Raw genomic sequence first — 23,650 nt, 5'->3', positions numbered from 1 at the left:
TCGGTAATATATACGTAATTTTGTACAAGTTATAATATAAGTTTGCTAACCTATGACCTATATGGTTGATAAAATGAATGAAGTAATCTAAAAAAGGGAAATATAATAAAAAATTGACAAATTGTTTTCATAACCTTTTTTTTTTTATCAAACACTGCTAAAGAACATATGTTAAATTAATGTTGCTCAATTTTTTTTTGCTGATAAGATCGAGGTTATTGTATTTAATTTTTTGTAGACAGTTTTCATGAACAATTGAGTAAAAATACAGATTTCTTTTTATAGTTTTACCAAATAATAAAAAAAAAAAAAAAGGTAAGAGAAGCCTGCCAGTAATGGACAAAAGTAGGCAACAATGATCGGTTTTCAGATGTGGAGAAGTTGAATCTCTTCACATATCTTGGCAATGTAACGTTGAAGCTTCAAGTATAGGATTTGATGAAGAAACAAGAAAAGGAGGTGATGCACCTGGACTCTCTCTTAATTAGTCCACTGTAAAAGATTTTACAGTAATCTCTTAATTAGCTACTGATTAGCACTGGCGTTTCATCAACTAAAATTTTGTATAAGTTTGCTCTCGTTACCATTAATTGTTCATGCAAATTCAGTCATCATTCTACTCTCTTTCTATCTTTTGTCCGTAAATAAAATATATTTATATACAAGGCAGCCCCAGCGCCGGCCAAAACTGATGTTTTCTATGTTTCTGTCGATCTTTAAAACTGAAAACCCGAAAAACTAAAACCTACCACAAAATTATAACCAATCTTTTACTCTCCTCACACTTAATCTTAAGTTCAGAATTAATGGATCGAAGGTTGAGCAGACAAAGCAAAGGGTCTCTAAGCCTACAAAAAAAGATGGCGGAGACACGGCGTAAGGAGAAACCGGCGCCGGACCTCACGGACTTTATGAACGACATGTTTTTTGGAGCAGTAGATCACGTGGACAACAAAACCTACGACCTCACAGGTAGTAAAGGAGTGAACGTGGACGAGGAGGAGGAGGAGGAGGACGAAGGGTTCGATGACAGTACTAGAAGCAACAGTGCAAGGTTGACGCAAGAGTGGCTGCAAGAGGCACGACTCATCGTGGGTTCCTCTCCTTCCCGCGGTGGATCTCCGAGTCGTCTTTCAGGCTCCCCAAAGTTTGCAGCACCACAACCAGCCTCACCCCTTTCCTCATTGGACCACAGAGACTCTCTCTCTAGAACTAGGTCTGCACGAAGGTAATCACAGTATTCAAGCAAAATCCTACAAGACTTACTCGTAAATGTTTCATTCAAGAATAATGTTTATGATCAATCACGTGAAATAATAATGATGAAAATGGTATATATTGACATTGATGATAATAATGTGAATGGAGCAGATACAGAACGGGGGTAGGGATCAGTGACGAGATACTGTCCAAAACAGCCAGACACACTCGTAACAAATCCGACACTTTCGCTCAACCCTCACCAGACGAGGATGGATCCCCTGCAACGGCGGTTCACAACTGGTTCTCCAACATCCTTAAACCGACCAATAACAATAACACACAACACACAACTCCTTCTCCTCCCGATTCTACCCTTTTAACATCTCTCCCTCCACGTCAGCCGCATCCTCGAAAATCACGCTTCCAAACGGAGCCCTCCGCCGCGCCTCACCCGCAGGGGATCCAAACTCCCAACTCCAGGCGAACCTTCAAGACTTCTGCTCCGGAGAATCCTCCCTCCGATTCTGTTCCTCTTTCTCCGCCCAGGAACCTCGTCGAGTCTGCTCACCGGAGGACCATATCGTCTTCGACGTGCTCGCGGGAGAGGATGGCGCCGAGGCATGTTGCTGCCAAAGGAGAGCAAGCATGCCTCAACAACTTCCTCAAAGAGCAGAGGACTTTGCTGCACAAAATCTCCACCGGAGAGTCCCATGCAAATGTGCAAATCGTGCTTTCTGGGCCTTCCAACGGTTGGCGATGAGAGTGCCTTTTTTTTGTGTGTGTGTGTGTGTGTGACGTGGGAGCTTTGGAGAGTGATTGAATTTGTCTTGTGGCGGTGCAGGCACGGCGTCGATGGTGGCTGCCATTTGCCACGCCTGGCTCTTGGATTACCGGCAGAGAGAAAAGGAGGGTGGCGTGGTGGTGGCGCCTGTCATGAATGTTAAGCGCGGCTCCATGTGGAAGCTGAAGCAGGCTGCGTGGCTCTTTCACCATGTTGGCCTTGATGCCACTTCGTTGCTTTTCACTGATGAGGTGCCTCTTTGCAATCTTCAAAATGGATTCAGATTTTACCCGCCTTTTCGTTAGTTATAGCATGAAAAATGTTATTCGACTAATAACATAAATGGTATAGAATACGCATAAAAGTAAAGGTTATTCCCTTATCCTTATCATCATTTTAAGTTTTTAGTTCTTACATGAAAAAGCTGTTAAGTTTCAGTCCCACGTAGGCCTAGGTGTTTTGGCCTATGAAACTAGGGATAAATTTCAAATGATATGAAAATATATTAAAGTTATTTTTGCATGGACAAGACTTTAACAATGATGAAATAATACATGTTCCATACTACTTTTTAGCATTCATTTGTCAGATGCATGTACAGTTTATATGCATGTACATTTTGAGTCTTGATTTTGTTTATTTGATATATGATTTGATAATTATTTGGATTAGACATCACTGAAATTATCTCTCTGCTTATGATAAAGATGTTTGGACTTTGGAGGACATTGTACGTATGATTAGTAGTAGGCTGAAGCTTGATGTGTTTAGCTTAGTTTGGTGAACTGACAGTGAATTTGTTTGCAGGTGGACATGGAAAGCCTTTTGATGACTGGCCAACTGAGCGTCCTCGTGGTTGGACAAGATGTCCTGAGCACTACTGGCGAGGTTGGATGATCAATTATAGATGAATCTGAAAATTAATTTTATAAACAAGGCAATGTGCCCAGATGAACTTTATAATTAACTTTATCTGTTGTTTTGACTTTCAAGGTTGGATCCCAATGCACAGTTGTTACTGACAATTACTGTGAAGATGCCTATGATTTACTAGAAAACCCTGTTCTGAAGAAACTATTGGTAAATTTATGGTGATCTTAGATTGCAATCAAATTTGTGGCACCATTAATTTACTTTATCGTTACCCATATTAAAAGATGCATCTGAAAATTATTAAACACCGGTTTGGTTTGAAGTGACTTTGGTGTTGCTCATTGAGTGTATTTATTTTGCAGCTTGCCGGTATTCTGCTTGACACACAGAATCTGAAATCATCTGCAGCAATATCGATGACAAGAGATGCAGAAGCAGTCCAGTTGTTATTGGCTGGCTCAGTCCCAAATTACAGATATGCATTATTTGATCAATGTAAGTTCATATTTTTCTATATTAAAATAGTTATTGTAATTCTATTCATTATTAAGTTCAATTAATTAATAAAGCTGTTTTTCTTCTTTGAAGTGATCCAAGATCAGAAATCTGCTTCTTTTATAGAAGCTTTGAACCATAATTACGGGAAATCTCCGGTTGAAAGTAAGTAATATTTATTTCACCTTCTCATACATATCATGATTGGTTTTCTAAATTCCAAAATATATATCAGCATCATGTTTATGAAATTATAAAATTCAAAAACCAGTAAATCTTTGATAATTAATGAACTATGCTCTATTTGCTTGTTAATTCTTTTGATTGGTATTGGAAAAAAATATCTTTTGACGTCCAATTAAGCACACGACAACCTATTTTTAAAGTAATATATTTATTAGAAGAAATATGCTTTTTTGTAAGTATAAAGAAAAAAGGTAAGATAATGAACGTAAAGTAGTTTTATGATTTTAGTGGACCCGAAAATATCATTGCTCAATGAATTAAGAATGTCATCATATGCTTTCAATTTTCAATAATGTCAATTTCCACTCTGAAGGATGCTGTAGATTGGGATTAAACAGGAATTTTCTACTGATATTTTTTAAAACAAATTGGTGATGAAAAGAACTAAAAAAAGAAATGAATGGAATTTTAAAATAGAAAATAAAGTTATCTATATTAGCTGGAAAAAATGTAGTAAACAGGAAGCTAATTTTCTTTCTGTGGTAGGTAATCTAAAGCACCAAAATCATATATGATCCATTGAAGCGAAAAAAACATAAAAGATTTTGTGTGAAATATCATAAAGAGTGTAAGGCAGTGTTGTCCAATCAGTAATTACTCTGTTAATGAAGATAATAACGTTTGAAAATTATAATATGGTTAACTATAGGCGATATATCTGGTTGAAATGGCACTGATATTTTGCAATCTATTGATGGTACAATTGGAGGTGAAGAAAACAGTGAAGGAAAGACGAAGAATAAAGTTCGCGAGAGAAAGTCAAGCTCTGTATCTGATCGCGAAGCCACCATATCAAGTTCAAAAACGAATTCCTCCGACACAAGAAGTTCTAAAGCTTGCAAGGTTTCCCCAAATCCAGGTTGCATTTCCTTTTATTTCCTTATATTCCCATTATGGCTTTTTAGTTGTGTTTACATATTTTGGACTCTGATTTTATCATGTGAAGTTCCTCCACTTAATGAACACATACTCAGTAATTGACCTTTCCATCTATGAATATATCATGACAAACTATTCTTGCAGTCAAACTCGTTACGCCACCTTTGCTATCAACTTCTCCAGCTCCAACACCACAACATGCGGAAAAGGAGGCCCCACGTGGGAAAAACAAGTTCTTCTTGGCAAGGTGGTTTGGTTTTGGTTCAAAATGAATACGTCTCATCCATCAATATTGCCATTGCCATTGCCAACTTAAATTTTGCAGATTCTTCTATTACTATGTCCTGTTAGCTCTTTAAAATTTATTAATGATTTTTTACTCCAATACCCAACTGTGACAGTACTTAAAATCACTACTATATCTTTTTTTATCCACGCAGTTCACTTCATCCTAATTTGGCTCGGCATCAAAATAAATAAACTTTGCTCAAAAATTAATTTCTACCATTTCCGAATAATTCAACTTACCAAAATTTTATGCAAATTTGGTTTTTAGTTACTGATAGAAGTTAAGAATCTGTCATAAATTTATGCTATGGTTTAATTAAGGCGTTTTGGTGACTTTGCCGGTTAAACTATTACCTGCGTTAAACAATAACATCTGGGCCTACCCAATATTTTTCTTCGATAAATCAGCCAAAGTCCCTGGCCGCATACTTTTGAATCTTTCAGTGTGACCTTGTTATCATTGTTTGCGACGTTGACGTGAATTAATAAATCTTTTTGGTCAAAAAAACTTCAACTGCTTCCTAAAAAAGACGAACTTTGTAGTTCACTTCTCATTTCTCTTGACCCCCCAAAGAATACTATTCTTTATCTTGCTACAGCTGCTGCTGTCATTTTATACACTGTTTCTGCTACACGTATCGTTTTTGTTGTAAATTTTTGTGATTAAAAAGTATTACTCTACCAAGTAATGTAATAATATCCTTTGTGGTGGGTGCACAAGTATAATAATACGCCCAGTGAGGTAGAAGAAATAAAAAGGACCAAAAACAGAATCATATATTTGGGCCTTAACAAACGTCTACCTGGCTATTTGTACTAATAATTTTATGCAGAGTTTGGGAATGAATAACGAATAGAGGCAATAATGATGAGAGGATGATACTGATAATCAAACTACTAGAAAGAGAAGCATGTGTATTAATGTGCGTGAGGTGCACATACTGGGATTATTGTACTCTTGTTTCTACATCATCACCCAACACCCATCCTCTCTTTACGGGGTACCATTTTCAGTCACATGCATGAACAGATATAATTTTATGGGCAAATACAAACATTCAGTTTAGTAATCTTGTGTCTACATATATTATTTTGTGATAGAAAACTTAGGTAAGATGTACCTTTGGTTGATAGATTTTGGAGGAAACATAAACAGCTCGGTTACCAAGATGGGATCAAGAAAGAGCATTTTCCAGTGTGGTAAAATGTAGGTGGAGACGTAGATGCCTCTGGATGGAGAATTATTGGACATGTGTGCGATTGTTAATGTGATACAATCTGTCTTGTCCACAATTATGCGCATTTGCTCAACCCCAGCTGTAACTAACTCCCAAGCCACTGTTTGGCCCCACTGCCTTTCTCAATCTCAACCAAACCCAATTCTCTTTCTCTCTTCTCTCTCTCAACCTTCATCTTCACCATTCCTTTATCACTACCAGACCAACTCCATTTTCAACCTTATTTTCCCAGTCTTTATAGATGATGATGATGATGATCATATGCCATTAAGTTGGCATGGCTTCTTCATTCTACCTTCCAAGCATAGAGAAACAAGCAAAACTCTGATGACCCACTAACACTAAATCCCTCTACTGATCTAGAACTCCTTGTCTGATCAATAGATAAGGGAGGTGATGAGGATGATAAAGATGGTGACGAAGATGACATAGAAGAAGTGCTGGTGGTACTGGGTGATAAAATTGGCTTAAAAATGAATAAAGCATGCTTTAAACCAGGACTAAATAGCCAATCATGAACATCCCAATATACCTCTACTCTCATTTTGCTGAGATGAATTGACTCGTTGCCTCTAAACTTCCACTGGAGGTGCTTCACATGAATCACCAAGTGCCCATCAATCCTTATCTCCATCTCTGGCTGAACCCCACTCGGAGACTCCCCATTATATCCCTTGTTCTTGCACTCAATTGAAATCTCGTGCCACCTACCCTTCTCATGAAACTTGGCTCTTGTGGAGAACTTTTTCTTCCCAAAAATGTGCTCTTTCTTTGAAACCAAAATGGGGTCAATAAGTGCTGGCCTGCACCCCGTCCTTCTGTATGCCTCTTTCTTTAGATCACCCAGCAGCAGCACAACCTCTTCATCACAAACCACTGCCACATAGTACTCCGAGGTTGGTTCCGTTTCACCGTTAAATTTCGCAGCCTTAAGGTCCCAGAAAATATCAACTGCTTTACCATCCACTATGAAGCGTTTGGAGCCTTGCTTCCTCCAAAAGTACCACGGCTTCACCTCCACCTTGCACGTGTACTGTTCTTCTCCTTCAGGGCCTTCCACTGACACCGAAAGCCCGTGAAGCAAGAGGTTTTTGCACCATGTGATGGTGATCAAACGGCAGTGGTCTGCAACCTTTGTTCTGTACACAGACATGTAGACGCTCTGGCCTGAACGGGTCACCGCTCCATGATCGTCACCGTGGTGCTTCTCTGCTGAAGAAGAAAAACAAGCAGGAATATTGATCCCAATTGAGTCCTGCATCATTTTTTGATTTTGAAGTTGGAAGAGGAGAATCTGGTGTGGTGTAGGTAGCTAGAGCAGAAGATGGGATGGGAATATGAAATAGAAAAAGAGTGAGAAAGGCCTAATTAAAGAAGTTAGAGTCAGAAGGTGAATGAATGGTAGACTCTGGCAGAGGTGTTAATGACAGCATTAATTGGATTTGGGAAGAATATTTCCAAACTGGCATATGGACTGGCTGTGAGTGAGAGTGAGTGAGGAACAACCCTTTTTATATTCTGCATCTCGCTCACTTACTTCTCACCTCCTTTATAATTATTGTTCTTATTATTATTTTATTTCGGTTTGTGTTTACCTTTTTAAGTTCAAAGTTGAGTCTACACAAACTTTTTAGAATCCAAAGTTGTTAAAATTTTACTATATTCAAAAGTGCTTACTTCCAGGCACAGTTAGATGCAGAGGACCCAGCTTGTATTTTTCATCAGATTTGGTGTATAGATTTTTACTAACTTGGGAGTCATCTATATTCATAACACCACATGACATCGGACTATCATAGGTCAAAAGAACAACTGTAGTGCCCAGGGTTAGCTTTCCGAGATAAGACTCATCATATTTCTTCCTTGTTTCAAAGGATCTTCCTATCACTCTTGCATGTGCCCTTTTAATCCACCTTCCAATTTTCCTAATCAATATTTTTTTTTTTAATCAAATCATGCTTACTTTTATTTTCATTTAACATCACATTAAAACTGAAAGGTAGTTCTTGTGAACTGGGAGTCTCTGAAAAGTTTTTATAGAACTTTTTACTGGAAGAAGGGTTTGAGAGGGAATCTAAGTCTGCAGGTTGTTGCAGAGAAATCTGAGGAATCTACATTGAAGTTACAGATCTGGTCTGGTGGGCAGAGTTTAGCATATTTTTGCTTCGTGACAAAGTGGTCCTGGGTAAATTTATTTAACTTTTGTGATGCAGGGTAAAACTAAAAGTGAAAGATGAAATTACCTGTCTTATGTTTTTAGGTAATTTAGCAACCTTAACTGTCCACATGCAATTGGATAAGGTCCCTGTTGTCTTTATATTTTTATTTTATTGTTTTTTATTTTTGCGAGGGTCCAACACTTTCCAACTGCTTCAGACCTAACAGCTTACACTCAGTACTCACCAAAAGAAAAGGATAGCTAGTTTCCCCAAAAGAAAAAGATAGCAGCTAGCTACACATAATATATAATCTTCATCTAATTTTAATTTGCATTATTATGCAGTATAAGTTTGGTTAAATAGCATTACTCCTTTATTTATTCCTATTTTTAAAAAATATTTGAGATAATTAAGATGTGTCATGAAAATGAAATATATATAGAAGTAAAATTTTGAACTTAAAAAGATCGATGGATCTAACAATTTGTTTTTTTTTTTTTTATGAAGGGAAAATTAAGAAGAAAAATAGTAACAAATTAAATGTAAATCATTGAAAAGTGGTCCTTAAAGCAAGTTAGTATGTAGATATATCAGTAGCCTATGATTATGCTAAAAGAATAGGTTGGATTATCAATGACAAAAAAAATGTGATCTATATATAATCTATCTTAACTAAATCGTTGTGAGATAGACATAATTAAGATTTCCTTTGGTCCTGATTTTCCGTATCTATTATTAAGTATGCTTTAATAGTTTTGTCATTATAACCTTAACCATTGTTAACTTTTACCATCAAATTTAATTCACCCTTAGTAAATAAGAAATGGTAACATCATTATATTAACTATGATCTTGTGCTGGTAAAGTGTTTTACTCCTCTCATCTGGATCATGTGAAAAGCTGTATATATTAATTTTATATTATTGTCCCAATCAATATCATGGTAAAACTTCATTTCGTCTTTCCCGTTTTTTATTTCTTTCAAATATAGTTCCGGTGCTCACCTTTTAAAAAAAAAAAAAAAACTGTAGATAGTATTTTAATTAAAAAAAAACTTTAAAAAAAAACTGTATTTCGTCTCTCTCTCTTATTCTCTTATAAAGTAGATTCAATTTAGATGTTTTATTTAAGTGAACATTTGTTAGTAGATCAAAATTTCTTCGTTTTTAAACGTAGATATGTTCAATGAAATAAAATAAACACTCGTTAAAATATTAAACCAAAATATGTATTTAAATAGAATATGATTAATCACGTGGAAAAGACAAAATCTCTCTCATTAGATTCGATTTAGATGTCACATTTAAGTAAACATTTGTTATTGAATCAATTTTGGTAACAACTACAAAACGTGAAATAAAATAAACATGGATTTAGATGTGAAACAAAAAATACGTATTTAAATAGAAAAAAATAATACTTTGACACATTATTTTTTTATTTGCATATTCATTTTCTTTTATGTTCAAATAATACGGGTGGGTCTCATATTTTTAAATATTCATTAAGGGTGATAGGATAATTTTGGAAGAAAAAAGATAAAGTTTTTTAGAAAACACCAAATGAATGTCATTAACACCTAAGTGTGTCAATGTATTAATGCTCTAAATAGAATATGATAGACCATGTGGAAAAGACAAAATATCATGCTTAATAAGTCCCATGTTTAAATATTTATCTTATCATTGAATGATGAATATAAGAAATTCTGCATAGATGTGAGATGAAGATTTTTTTTTCAACATTATAGACAAAGTAATAACTCAATGTTAAGATGTGTCTAGTTTGATTCACCTCAAATTGAGTTATGTTGGACTCACTTTTGGTTGAGTCATATCACGTCTACTTCTAATCGAATTGAGTTAGACCTACCTTAAACTGAGTTGAGTTTGGTCCATCTTGGGCCTAGTTGAGTCAAGCCCATATCAAATTGACTAAAGTTTTGTCCATGTTATACTAAGTAAAGTTGGACCAAGTCGAGTCAGACCAATGTTGGACAAAGGCTAGTTAGATCCACATCAAATCTAGTCAAATTGAGTTGAATCTACCTTTGGTTGAGTTGAGCTAAATCCATATTTGACCGAATTGAGTCGGACCCATATTATGACAAGTTAAGTCAAGTTAGCCTCAAGCTGACATCACCAAATTTAAATAATGTCATACTATCTTATATTGAGATATGGTTGATTATGTTGTGATATATATATTGAACAATGTTTGATAAAATCAAATTCAAATTGAATTAGAATTAATATATAATTAATATAAAACATATACATATCAATTCAAAATTTAAAATATTTTAAAAAGTCATGTTATTACAAATAATATTTAGGAGTTAATTAAATAAAAAGTTTTTGGATTAACGCATTCATTTAAGGAAAAATACAAAATGGACTTCCAGTGAGTGGATTGAGATTAATGCTGGCACCATGAGTCAAAACTATTAAGCATGGCCCAGTACTGCACACTTAAAATGAAAAAGGCCCAACACATGAATTGGCCAGTGAATGGAATAAGTCTGAGAATGAGTTGTATGCATGACATAATCCAGAAGCAAAAGAAAAGTAGACAGAGAGTGAGACGAGAGGATGCAGGAGGCGATGGAGAGAGAAGCTGCCGAAGGACAGCCGGCGACGCTCAAGCACGGTGGTTGTCGGTGTCGTAGAAGACAAAAACGTAGATCATAGTGAGAGAGGTAAGAAAAACGAACTCTTTTCTTATTTTAGTAAACATGAATGTTACACCTTGTTTTTCATACATCGGGGAAAAGGGAAGGAACTCTATATATAGAGTTCCATGGGAAAAAACGAACAAAACCGGAAATAAACAGAATAAATTGTCCTTTTTACAGTTAGGAGAACCATAAGGTTCTCAATAGCCTCCCCTCAAGCTGGACGGTATATACTTACCAATCCAAGCTTGGGTACGATAGCTCCAAATCTGACGCGGTGCGGAAATTTGGTGAAGATGTCAGCAAGTTGATCGTTGGATCGGATAGGGAGAAGATGCAGAAGACGCTCTTGTATCTTTTCACGAACAACGTGACAATCAAGCTCTATATGCTTAGTCTGTTCGTGGAAGCTCTGATTATGAGCTATGTGGCACGCTAATTTGTTGTCACAATATAGAACAGGTACCCCAAATTCTTCTATTTGAAGTTCTTATAGGAGATAGTAGAGCCACTATATCTCACATACAGTGGCTGCAAGTGCCCTGTATTCAGCTTCAGTAGAGGATCTAGACACAGTCCTCTGCTTTTTAGATTTGTAGGAAATGAGGAACGTCCCAAGGAAAATACAGAACCTCGTAGTAGATCTTCTTGTGTTGGGGCATGTTGCCCAATCTGAGTCACTAAAAGCTTTTAAATGCTTAGGAGAATCAACTGCAAAAAATAACCCTTCAGATATCAAGTTAAAACAAAAATCTGGTATGTAAAGAACATTGAAAATGACAAAATTTTTGGTAAATTGCACCGTTCCTTCATGTTCAGCAGTAAGTATAGTGTTATTGGGTAATTTGATAGAAATTGGTTTAATTTTGTATAAAGTAACGAAATTAGCTTTGTCATGCGTAACATGATCTGTAGCACCTGTGTCAACAATCCAGGAAAGATTACCTTGTTTATTTTCAGTTTCATTTCTCTGGACTTGATTGACTTTGTGTGTGGGTGGTTCATCAATCTTGTCTACTATTTTGAGTAGTTTATGCATCTGCTCTAGTGTAAAAGGATTGAAATTGTTACCATTGTTGATTTGTTGAACTTTCTGAGTGCCCTCTGATTCAGTATTGCTTTGGCAAGCGTTCATAGTGGTCCAGTCATTCCTTTTGTCTTCCTTCTTATACCAAGGTGGGTAGCCGTGCTTGGAATAACACTCGTCAATAGTATGGTTCATTTTGTTGCAATATGAACATTGTTTTCCGTAATTAGGATTTCTTCCCCTTCCTCTACCTTAACCACGGGGTCCAACACCCCTTCCTTGATTTCTCCAATTCTGATCAGGTCTCCATTGGTCGTTTCTTTCAACAACATTTGCTAAAATCTTGGTCTCTGTAGGAGTTTGTTTTTCTTGTCTTTCCTGTTGAATGATGAGCGAGAAAACACGGTTGACATTGGGGAGAGGATCCATTAAAAGAATATGTGTACTAACAGTGTTGTAAGAGTCGTTCAATCCCTTTAGAAAGCATATTACATGCTCGGCTTCCCTATATTTCAAGGAAACTTTTGATAGATCACAACTGCAAGGAGTCGCAATTGTGCAAGTAAGTATAGGTCTCAAAGATTCCAGTTCCTCCGACAAGATTTTCAAATCTGTAAAAAACTGACTCACCCCCCTTTCACCTTGTCTGATTGAATGTATATCTTGTAACAAGTCAGAGATCTTGAAGTAATTTCCCTTAGAAAATCTTTCCTTGAGCTCATCCCATAATTTTTTAGCTTCTTCGACGTAAATCACACTTTCAGCAATGTGTGGAGACAGTGTCTTCGTTATCCATGATAAAATCATCATGTTGCATCTTTCCCAGGCGTCATAAACAACATCGGTTTTTTGGGGTCTCTTTATGGACCCATCAATGAATTTCACCTTATTCTTGGAAAGCAGAGCTCTCCTCATGCTTCTGCTCCAAGATGAGTAGTTATTCTCGTTAAGAACTTGAGTGATCAAAGTGAGGCCTGGGTTTTCACCTGGGTGTAAATAGAAAGGGCTGGTTGGGTTGGATGCTTGATCAGTTTGATCCATGACAGAAAGAAAGCAAGAAGAAGGCCCAAGAAGAAACCAAGAACAGCGAAAGAGCAACGGAAGCAGAGCAGGCACTAGACTTGCTCTGATACCATATTAAGCATGGCCCAATACTGTGTACTTAAAATGAAAAAGGCCCAACACATGAATTGGCCCGTGAATGGAATAAGCCTAAGAATGAGTTGTATGTGTGGCATAATCCAGAAGCAAAAGAAAAGTAGAGAGAGAGAGACACGAGAGGATGCAAGAGGCGATGGAGAGAGAAGCTGTCGGAGAACAGCCGGCGACGCTCAGGCACGATGGTTGTCGGTGTCGTAGAAGACAAAAACGTAGATCATAGTGAGAGAAGTAAGAAAAACGAATTCTTTTCTTATTTCAGAAAACACGAATGTTACACCTTGTTTTTTATACATCGGGAAAAAGGGAAGGAACTCTATATATAGAGTTCCATGAGAAAAAATGAACAAAACCGGAAATAAACATAATAACTGTCCTCTTGACAGTTAGGAGAACCATAAGGTTCTCAATAAAAACACCTTTAAAATTCTTTTAAACTGGACACTAATTTTCCTATAAAAAAGAGTAAATTTAGGTTATAAATAACACATTGATATTGTTCTTTAAAATGACGTTATATGTATAAACAAAATCACGTGTTTCATTGTATTAAATAAAATGACTTAATAATAAGCTAAAAATATACAAAATAAAAAATATACACTTTATTTTTTTTAATTAATCTGTCATTTTCTTTGCAAATTTTTAGAAATTCATTGTCTTCGTTACCCGCGTTTCACTTTTTCTTTTGGTTCAGAATTTACTATAAGGTTTTAAACTACTCAAGTGTTGAATTTCTTCATTGGTTTTCTGGGGAGGCTCGTCTCTCAATCTTTATGAGTAGAGATGGTTCATTCCTTCTTCCAGAAAACTCTCATCTCCAAAATCACCTGAAACGAACATGTAATAAACTCACCTATCCATCTTCACATTTATGCTTTAACAATGTCATCTACCCAAACAAAATTGCCTCCATACATTTCTCATTCCTCATTTCTCGAACATTTTTTAAAAATATTTTGTATAATATGCGAACAACTTTCCAAAATACTCTATCTAGAATATGTTTTTTATATATTTTAGCATAGTATTTTGAAAAAAAATTCAAATTTCAAAACATCTTTTAAAATATTCAATTAGAAAAGTATTTTTATATTTTGGATAAGGTGTTTCAAAAAATAATTTTAAATCTAAAAACAATTTTTCAAAACATTTAATCTGAAATATGTAAAATATATATTTCAGTATTTTGGAATATATTTTCACCACAAATACCTTCCTAAACCTCCTATTCAAAACAGTTAAAAAGAAAATAAATATAGAAACTTTAATTATATTTTTAATAAAAGTTAATTTGGGAATTACAGATTTTATAGGTACCGCAACAAAATGTGTTGCAGAAAGAAAAGCCCTCGAGACGGTCTGCAATGGCCCAACTGGAAAATTGGTCAGGTCCCAACACCAAGGCCCAAAAAGTTTACCGAAACAGGATTAAGACGTACTTTAAACATGGATAATGGTTCCTCGCTTCTTTAGCTACACTTGTTTTGAAATATCTCTCATTTATGGTCACGGATCTTTACTTTTTAAAGTTAAAATAATATATTTAAAATTTACCATAAATGGTAAAAGAAAGATAAATATATAATTTAATATAAGCATAATAGTAAAAGAATACATATTTAAATATTTTTTTCGTTTCAAATTATTAATTTTATTCATTTAAATATATATTTTTTTTCAAAAGCCTATGTAACCATATGAAAACTCAAAAGTAACCGGGAATATTCAATTCTTCTATCAGAATATATTTAAGAATAATTTAATTTTTGATGTAATCCTATTAGAAATCTTTTCGTTTATTAAATAGATAAAAATAATAACACGTGTATTTTTGACATACTCCAATTTTTTTTTACTTAATATTTACCATATAAAACGTGATATTGTTTAAAATATGGATTCAAATATTGTACATCAAAGACAACAATCTCAAAAACAAATACAAAATCTGTACAAAGTAGTTAACTAATGCAAATTCTTAAATAAATATAGGTAATTAATAAATAAAATAGTTAATTAATTTCTCAACAACAGGTCATGTATATAGAACATTCACAGTAATTAATTTGAACTATACTGGTACTTGGTTCGAATGTCTTTTTTTTTGTATTTAGAGGTTTATTCAACAATGGTGACCTGGGTCGAGGTGGCAATCTGGCCAGATGAAAGGCTGAGAAGACGATCTTGACCGTTGAAATCTTTAAGCCATTTTGGGAGGTTGTTTAGTTTTGTCTAGTTTTTTTTTTTTTTTTTTTAAGATGCTCGAGTAAGCTGAACTTCTGTTTTTTTCTTGATGTACCCCTTTATTATGTTATTTATTGTGGTCTACCCATTTGTGATATTTAAGTAGATACTTGATGTTTTCAACACATTTTTTTTTAAAAAAAAACTTCTTAAATAATAAATATTTTTGTATTTTTTAAGTCAAACTTATTCTAATTTTATCATGTTTCATCAATTTCATAATCTAAATAAGACATTAATATGACACTTGACAGAAGTTGAAAATCTTTTCTAAATGGGTTTAGATATCTCATACAGCAACTGTTTGTCAAAGTAATTCATAATTAAGGATTTTTGAAAAAACAATAAATAAAACAAAATATTAAAATTAATTCTTGTATAAATTATTAAGTGAACTTTTTCGAATTTACTTCACACTAAAAGAAAACTATTATCTTATCAATATCGATACTTATATACAACATAAATATGATTATATTTTATGTTCAGGTTTTTAGAATTATATTTTTATATTAGACTAGTTAAAATTTATAAGAAAATAATTATATTAACTTCACTCAATGAATATACTATACATATACAATAATGTTTTACTTCCCTAATATATATCATCTAATAACTACGGATTTATTTCATTTCAATTCATTTCATAACATAGTTTTTACTAATCAAAACAATTATATATATGTTAAGCTAAATTAAAACTTTTTATGACGTAACTATTTGAAATTATAAGATTAAATAATTAAAGTTAAGTTTTTTTAAAAATGATTCATTGAAAATAAAATTTGTTGGTTGAAAATTTTTTCCCTAAGGTTGATCTATAAGCAAATTTTCATTTTATTGAACAATTCAGAAAGAAAGAAAGAAAAAATTGTTCATCCGCAGCTATACAATTTCGAGGTTTGAAGCTATACAAATATAAATGGTATATCTTATTGGCATTTGGGATGAGTTTCTGCACCATGTTCTCTTCATCTTTTTCATGTTCATCCACGTCATTTTACATGTTGTCACTATAAACATGTAAGTTCTTTCTTATCTTGCTTTAAGTTATTAGAAACCAACAGAAATAGTTAGTTTTATAAAAAAAAATATTAAAGTCTACCTAAATCTGTATTTTTTACTATGCAACGACAAATAGTAAAATGCCTTCTGCAGGGGTTGGGTTGTGACTGTGACTGGGGTTGGGTTGTGCATGTGGTTGGGGTTGGGGTTGTGCATGTGGCTGGGGCTGGGTTGTGGGTGTGGCTGGGCTGTGATTGGGGATGGGCTGTGATTGGGGCTGGGCTGTGGCTGTGGCTGTGGTGGGCTGTGGTTGGGGCTGCGATTGCGGTTGGGCTGTGGTTGTGGTTGAGCTGTAGCTGGGGTTGTGGTTGGGGTTGTGAGTGGGATTGGGGCTGGGGTTGAGGCTGGGCTGTGGCTGGGGCTGAGCTGGTTGAGGCTGGGGTTGGGGTTGGGGTTGGGGCTGGGCTGTGGTTGTGGCTGTGGCTGGGACTAGGCTAGTCTAGACTGAGGCTGGGGTTGGGTTGTGACTGTGGTTGGGGCTAGGGTTGGGACTGGGCTGTAACTGGGGCTGGGCTGTGGTTGTGGTTGGGCTGTGGTTGGGGCTGGGACTGGACTGGGCTGGGGCTGAGCTGAGGCTGGGACTAGGCTGAGGCTGAGCTGAGGCTGGGATTGGGCTGTGGCTGTCGTTGGGCTGGGCTGTGGTTGTGGCAAGGTTGGGCTAATAAAATGTGAAGAATGGATGAGTCCTTGAATATCTGTCTTAAATGCTAACTATGAAGAATCAGACCTTCTACCATTTGAACAAAGACTTTGATATCATGTGAAGGAGTAATAACCTTCTCAGTACGAACCCGGAAATGGTTTTGTATCTCTAAAATTGATAGCAAAGTCTTTACAGAAATAAATTTGAATACTGCAGAATAAATAGTAGTAGGATCAATCCTATATTATTAGTTACTCTGCTAGCCAAAATGGTTTTCCATTCAATAGCATAACGTTTAAAGGAAGGAATTATATTATGGCAAACCATTTTGGCACTGAATTATGAGATTGGCCAATTGGCATCTTCTATCCTCAGACTGTATTTACGGGTTCCTACCTGGTAGCTGAACCAGTGATAAATGATATTCCTTTATACAACTGAGTTTCCTCAGCATGACCTTGGGCAACGTATTACATCTCAGATTAATCTCACCACTCCACTATTCTGTCTCATTCTATGTACTAAAATATTGCCTCTATCCACTCGAATTCTATATGATGGACAACTCATTCCTAAAACATTGCTTTGTCTTCCAAACACATCATGAAGAGAGATTTATACAGTCGCAAGTAAATCTGTTTGTGCACAAATCTTGAACCGTTTAGCAAAACAAGGTAATATATTCTTGTTTATGCGAATAGAAAAACATTTCATATATTCACAAGAAAAATATGATAATCATCACATACCTATTTAAAAAGGACATTAGTATGTAGTCATGAACTAGAAAATCTATTTAGAGAGAGGATTAATCATGGAAGTGAACATGTCAAATATACATGTTCTGCGCCCTCAAATCAAATCAAACACACAGTTGCACGAATAACATCAACATTATTGAATGTTGTTATTGAAGGCTTCGTACACCTTTGACATTGCAGATACGGGAGGAGAATGGTTGATGGGTTACTACAACTTACATCTCCGATAAAGTTATGCAAAGATTATGTCAGAGGAAAACAATAAGAAGTTTTTCTAAAGAAAAGTACTAGGAGAACAAAAATAATTCTTCAAAAGCTGAGTAGGGAATTTTTTACAGGAAGGATGGAGAAGATGAACTAGTTGCTTATACAAAGAGTGACTATGCCATAGATTTGGAAGATGGAAAGAAACCTTTAGATTATCTATTTTTACAAAGTTCAGGCTCAACACCTTAGTCATAAAAAAAAAGGTAGTAAGTTTGTCTAGCACACTGCAACAAAGTTCATTGATGTAGTTTCATGCGCATGTATCATTGAAGAGGGTACTTGGGAAATTGGGTCAAAATCAGAAAAAGTCAATTTATTCGGTGTGATAGCTGTTCAACCATTAAACTTTCAAAAAATCCAATTATGCACAATAGAAGTACACATAAATGTGAGGTTTCATTTCCTTCGAAAACTCACCAAGGCCGGTACGGTGGAAAATGTATATTGCAGTATATAAGAACAATTGGCTGATAGTACGACTAAACCTCTCAAATTGAGTGTCTTCTTAAAATTGAGTGATACAAACTAAGGTTTTTCTCTAAACTTCTCGATACTAGTCTAACTCATAACACTATTATGGATTTTGTATACATCCTATAATTCAATTTAGGACTTCACAATTTGGGAGTTTTGCCTCCCTTCTCCCCATTTAAGGTAAAATGTCAATTTTAACTACCTTGTCAAGATTCATACACTCAAAAGACAAATGCATGTAAATATTTGTATATTGAATTATATTTAGCATGTAAGAAGGAGACAAAACCAAGAACACCAAATGATTTGTCAGGAAATAAATAGCGGGTTCTTGAAGCATTAGGGAGGGACTTGATAACAATAATAATCCAAACTATTGAAATTTATGAAAAAGGAACAGAACCACAGTGACGCCTCAGTAATTGCTACAACTTCCTCAGCACTTGGTAAATTACAATTTTCCGTTTCCTTGTGCTGCAAGAGGACATAATGCCTGTTAGAGGGAAGCATTTGAATTTGTCAGGGACTTATGAAACCAAATTAACAAGTTGAAAACTGGCAAGGATTATTCATCAAAACGATCACGCCCGAATTTGAAAATTCAATTAACCACCTGAAAAACTTGTAGTGTTTGGGATACCTCAGAAACAACATATATGCAAAATGTGGGAAATTTGAGTTTATTCCTAGACCTGGAGAGTTTAATTTAAGAAACTAAAGTAGAATTAAAATGCTTGATTGGAAGGTACCTTTCATAACACTGAGTTTGCTTCTCTTGCAATTGCTACGGTAGAGAGAGAACAACAATGTTGGGTGTGGTTGAAATGTGATCGGGTATAACCTCAACGTTGAGAATTCAGTTGGAGAAATTGATGTTGTCGAACGGGTGGGATTGAAGAATCATCCAAGAAGTGCCCAAGATTAAAGCCTTGGACGGTGCCCAAGAAGAAAATTATCTTCATCTAACTTTAATGAAATAGGATTGTTGAACTTGTGAAGAGAAAAAGCAAGACGCGGAGCCATTATGGTCGAAAGAGATGTAGAGGGAACAATGGCAACGAAATATTAAAATAATTGTATATTATAGTTGTACATTTTTTTATCTCCATATTAAATCTTTTATATAAACTTGTAAGATGACGGATATATTTTTTTTTTTAAAATTCAAAATTAATCTTCATTAGTGGTTGGTGTAGAAAAATATGAGGTGAATTTTCACTTTGTGTTTCAACCTTTTTTGTTGTGTATTAGAAAAGTAATTAAACAAGATTTGTAAATATGATAATTAATCACAATTAAACATAATCATGATACATTTGTTTTCTTAAATGTATGATTATTTGATTGTTAGTGATAAAATATTTCAAAACATATAATATATAAACATTGATTGTTCTAAACACTTGATTATACATGACTTGATTATTATTTAAATTGAAATATGAATTAAAGCATTTGTCATGACATTAATTAGAATTGACTGAATAGTTTATAGACTTCAAGTGTAAAGAATACAAGTTAAAATGTTTAGATAATAATAGATTGACATTTAAAGAGAAAAAGGAAAAAGAGGGATAAAACTTAACATGAGGTCCTCTTTCATCGACAGCAGATAGCATTACAAATTCTGAAACCCTTTCCCTATCCTCTTCTTCGTACTTACACTCCCATTCTTCTTCTTCTTCTTCTTACCCAAACCCAAAACCTCGCTCTCCACCTTCAACCACCAATCCCAATGGCAATTTCTTCGGCGGCGGCAGGAGCAACCTCAAAACTCTCATACCCTCATATATATCCCTCTCCTTCACCCTCATCCAATTCCCTATTCCTCAAATCCCACACACCCTCCACCACCCACCTTTCCTCCTCCTTCATCCACCCCTCCACTGTCCTCCATCTCTCCCCCATCCCCGCCGCCCTTCGCCGCCGCTCCTTCACCGTCCGCGCTGCTCGCGGCAAGTTCGAGCGCAAGAAGCCCCACGTCAACATCGGCACCATAGGTCATGTCGACCACGGCAAGACCACCCTCACCGCCGCCCTCACCATGGCCCTCGCTTCCCTCGGCAACAGCGCCCCCAAGAAATACGATGAAATCGATGCTGCCCCCGAGGAACGCGCCCGAGGAATCACCATCAACACTGCCACCGTCGAGTACGAGACCGAGAACCGTCACTATGCCCACGTCGACTGCCCCGGCCACGCCGACTACGTCAAGAACATGATCACCGGCGCCGCCCAGATGGACGGAGCCATCCTCGTCGTATCCGGCGCCGACGGCCCAATGCCGCAGACCAAAGAACACATCCTTTTGGCCAAACAAGTCGGTGTACCCAACATTGTCGTCTTCCTCAACAAGCAGGACCAGGTCGATGACGAAGAGCTTCTGCAGTTGGTCGAATTGGAGGTTCGTGAGCTTCTTTCTTCGTACGAATTCCCTGGTGATGATGTTCCCATTGTTTCTGGTTCTGCATTGTTGGCTTTGGAAGCTTTGATGGCCAACCCTTCCATCAAGCGCGGCGAAAACCAATGGGTTGATAAGATTTACGAGCTCATGGAAGCTGTGGATAACTACATTCCCATCCCTCAGCGCCAAACTGAACTTCCCTTTTTGTTGGCCATTGAGGATGTGTTTACCATCACTGGACGTGGAACCGTGGCCACTGGCCGTGTTGAGCGGGGTACCATTAAGGTCGGAGAAACGGTTGATATTGTTGGTGTGAAGGAAACTAGGAACACCACTGTGACCGGGGTGGAAATGTTTCAGAAGATTCTGGACGAGGCTTTGGCTGGGGACAATGTGGGGTTGTTGCTTAGGGGTATTCAGAAGACTGATATTCAGAGAGGGATGGTTCTGTCTAAGCCTGGAAGCATTACCCCTCACACCAAGTTTTCTGCAATTGTTTATGTCTTGAAGAAGGAAGAGGGTGGCAGACATTCTCCCTTCTTCGCCGGGTACAGGCCTCAGTTCTACATGAGGACCACCGATGTTACTGGCAAAGTAACTTCCATTATGAATGACAAGGATGAGGAGTCCAAGATGGTGATGCCCGGTGACCGTGTTAAGATGGTGGTTGAACTTATTGTCCCCGTGGCTTGTGAACAAGGAATGAGGTTTGCTATCAGAGAAGGAGGAAAAACTGTTGGAGCTGGTGTTATCCAATCTATCATTGAGTAAATTGTCTGAGATTGGCATCCCAACTACTCGACTCTTACATTTGTGGGCCAAGAAAGTATCTGTCATCTACGATGGGCTTGTGCAATTGAGTTTTTTTTTTTTTTTTTTTTTTCATTTTACACAACTGCTGTTATATCCATTTTGTTATATTTTGTAGGTTTCTAGATGTTGTTTAGTCAAGTTGGACAATGAATTAGCAATGGCTTGTTTGACTTCCTTCTTTTTTTGTTGTCATAATTCGTATATTAAGTGCTTGAGCAAGATTCCACAAATTTCTGCTTGCCTGAAATTATGAGATTTGTCTTGCAAAGCTGATCAGTGTTTCTCTTTAGTACAGTCATTGGATATTTGGGTGGAGGATGAATCCACTTCCCTTGTTTGGATGCAAGAGGGGAACTCCTTAACCCTTGAAAGGAAGTTATTTTCTCTTGTTTAGTTTAAACTATAATACACTCCTTCTCCCTATTTAGTCCTACTACAATGGGTAAGGGTTTTTTTTTGGGAGGGGTTGAGGAGACATTCCGCACTTGAATTCTTTCATAACAGTTGAATGCAACAATTACAGTAATGTGGTTACCCATTTTTTTATCATTAGATATGTAGAAATAGAATAATTGGTATTGCAATATCCTGAGACACTTGATGCTCATGCATGTTCATTTTGTGGGGTAGAAGTCTTACAGAAAATTTATTTTGAATGTATAGGTCTTTATTGAAAATAAATATACAATTGAGGTAACTACTTATCTTGGCCAGGCTATATCAGATTTAAGCCATGTTTATGTTCAGAGTAGTTACCAATGTATCCTTAATCCTGATCACATTCATATCCAGAGTCAATAGATGTTTCCTTGTCATATTAGAGATAAACTGTAAACGATCTCAGTTCTCTTGCACTTATATGTGTGGATTTGAGAATGTATTACGTTAATAGGTTCAGTTGACAAGATCTCCTTCCTCCCAACACACAACCGGGGGAATAATGAGGATTTGATTTTTGTTTTTAAGGGAATACGTTCTTGTACTCATATGGTACAGGGGGATAGGAGGAGTTGGTTAGAGTCAGTTGAGAAGTGGATTGAAATGGAGAGAACTGGGTCTCTTGAATACCTAGGTGAAGGAGAGGGAGGTAATTGAGGGGGAAAGGTTCTAGCTGAGATGGTGACTGGAGGGGAAGGCTCTTGGTTAGTTTTGACGGTGAGAATGTTGTTGACTGCCACTGAGTCCTTCATTGGAGGGTTTCTGAATATCAGTGATGAGGCACTCTCAACCTTACACAATGGGAAACACATGTGAATTGCTTTCCAGTTTGAAGAAAACTATCACGTGGATTATTTCAGGGAGTAATGTAGTTGGACATCGACCTGCTGAGGTGCACTGAACAAACAATATCTAAAAGGTATTTTCTTCAATGGCTTTGGAGAGGAGTTTGCAGCAGAACTCAAACTGTGCTTAGCAAAATACTGGTCGAATGATAGATTAATGAGAAGAGACGAGCTTGTGGAATATAAGATTGAATAGTGATCTGTACTGACCCTTATAGATTAAGGACCGGGAAATGCCCTCTTTATGAAAACGACACCATTAATCATGTCGTAATTCCTATTAATCTCCCTTTGATACTTAATTTATACTTTTATGGCCTGACGCCTCTGTCCTTTTGTTGTCGATCGGTTACTGAAACCATCTAATTAAAGATACGCCTCAGACAATGAAACAGGGGCAGACAATTGATCCTATTGGCCTTCTGCACTTCGGAGACTTGTAGTAGTCTGGTGTTCAGCATCCACGAGACTTATAGTGGTTGTTTTAGCAAAATCAGACAGGTAAACTAAGACAATGGTGACTACTATGAGAGTGATTGAAAGGGGGAGAACTAGGCCTCAGAAATATATGGATGATACCGAGAGAATTCTTCTTTTGTACAAGTTCTCTTATTTGATCTCCGATTCTAAAATAAGTTTTCTTCATCCTCTGTTTGTGCCAATTCCATT

General features: G+C 36.3%; 4 protein-coding genes across 4 annotated transcripts; 2 read left to right on the top strand and 2 right to left on the bottom strand.

Moving 5' to 3' along the window:
- Positions 1–827: 827 nt before the first annotated feature.
- Positions 828–2,246, top strand: LOC111241049. The gene is made up of 2 exons (XM_022777469.1): positions 828–1,228; positions 1,372–2,246. Exons 1-2 carry the CDS (start codon positions 861–863, stop codon positions 1,961–1,963), a joined length of 960 nt encoding a protein of 319 aa, XP_022633190.1. The 5' UTR covers positions 828–860; the 3' UTR covers positions 1,964–2,246.
- A 3,414-nt stretch (positions 2,247–5,660) lies between these two features.
- LOC106753297 lies at positions 5,661–7,541 on the bottom strand. Its single transcript, XM_014635090.2, has 2 exons — positions 6,292–7,541; positions 5,661–6,231 (listed from the first exon to the last, which is right to left on the bottom strand). Coding segments are annotated over exons 1-2 (978 nt in total). The 5' UTR covers positions 7,268–7,541; the 3' UTR covers positions 5,661–6,229.
- Positions 7,542–12,115: 4,574 nt separating this feature from the next.
- On the bottom strand, positions 12,116–12,904 carry LOC106753288. Its single transcript, XM_014635081.1, has one exon. It carries the CDS (start codon positions 12,902–12,904, stop codon positions 12,116–12,118), a length of 789 nt encoding a protein of 262 aa, XP_014490567.1.
- A 7,175-nt stretch (positions 12,905–20,079) lies between these two features.
- LOC106753327 (elongation factor Tu, chloroplastic) lies at positions 20,080–21,876 on the top strand. Its single transcript, XM_014635128.2, has one exon. The coding sequence runs from the start codon at positions 20,217–20,219 to the stop codon at positions 21,654–21,656; it is 1,440 nt and encodes a 479-aa protein (XP_014490614.1). The 5' UTR covers positions 20,080–20,216; the 3' UTR covers positions 21,657–21,876.
- The last annotated feature ends 1,774 nt before the right edge of the window (positions 21,877–23,650 follow it).

Source organism: Vigna radiata, unplaced genomic scaffold, assembly GCF_000741045.1.
Source record: "Vigna radiata var. radiata cultivar VC1973A unplaced genomic scaffold, Vradiata_ver6 scaffold_223, whole genome shotgun sequence".
Classification (NCBI taxonomy): domain Eukaryota; kingdom Viridiplantae; phylum Streptophyta; class Magnoliopsida; order Fabales; family Fabaceae; genus Vigna; species Vigna radiata.
Note: the sequence above shows the minus strand (reverse complement) of the source record. Positions and strands in the feature narration are given on the sequence as shown.

Bases quoted from the DNA above. Each gene is read 5' to 3' on its own strand.
- LOC106753297 (XM_014635090.2), bottom strand. From the start codon at position 7,267: ATGATGCAGGACTCAATTGGGATCAATATTCCTGCTTGTTTTTCTTCT.
- LOC111241049 (XM_022777469.1), top strand. From the start codon at position 861: ATGGCGGAGACACGGCGTAAGGAGAAACCGGCGCCGGACCTCACGGAC. The intron at 1,229-1,371 runs GTAATCACAGTA...TGAATGGAGCAG, and splicing joins AGAACTAGGTCTGCACGAAG to ATACAGAACGGGGGTAGGGA.
- LOC106753327 (XM_014635128.2), top strand. From the start codon at position 20,217: ATGGCAATTTCTTCGGCGGCGGCAGGAGCAACCTCAAAACTCTCATAC.
- LOC106753288 (XM_014635081.1), bottom strand. From the start codon at position 12,904: ATGGATCAAACTGATCAAGCATCCAACCCAACCAGCCCTTTCTATTTA.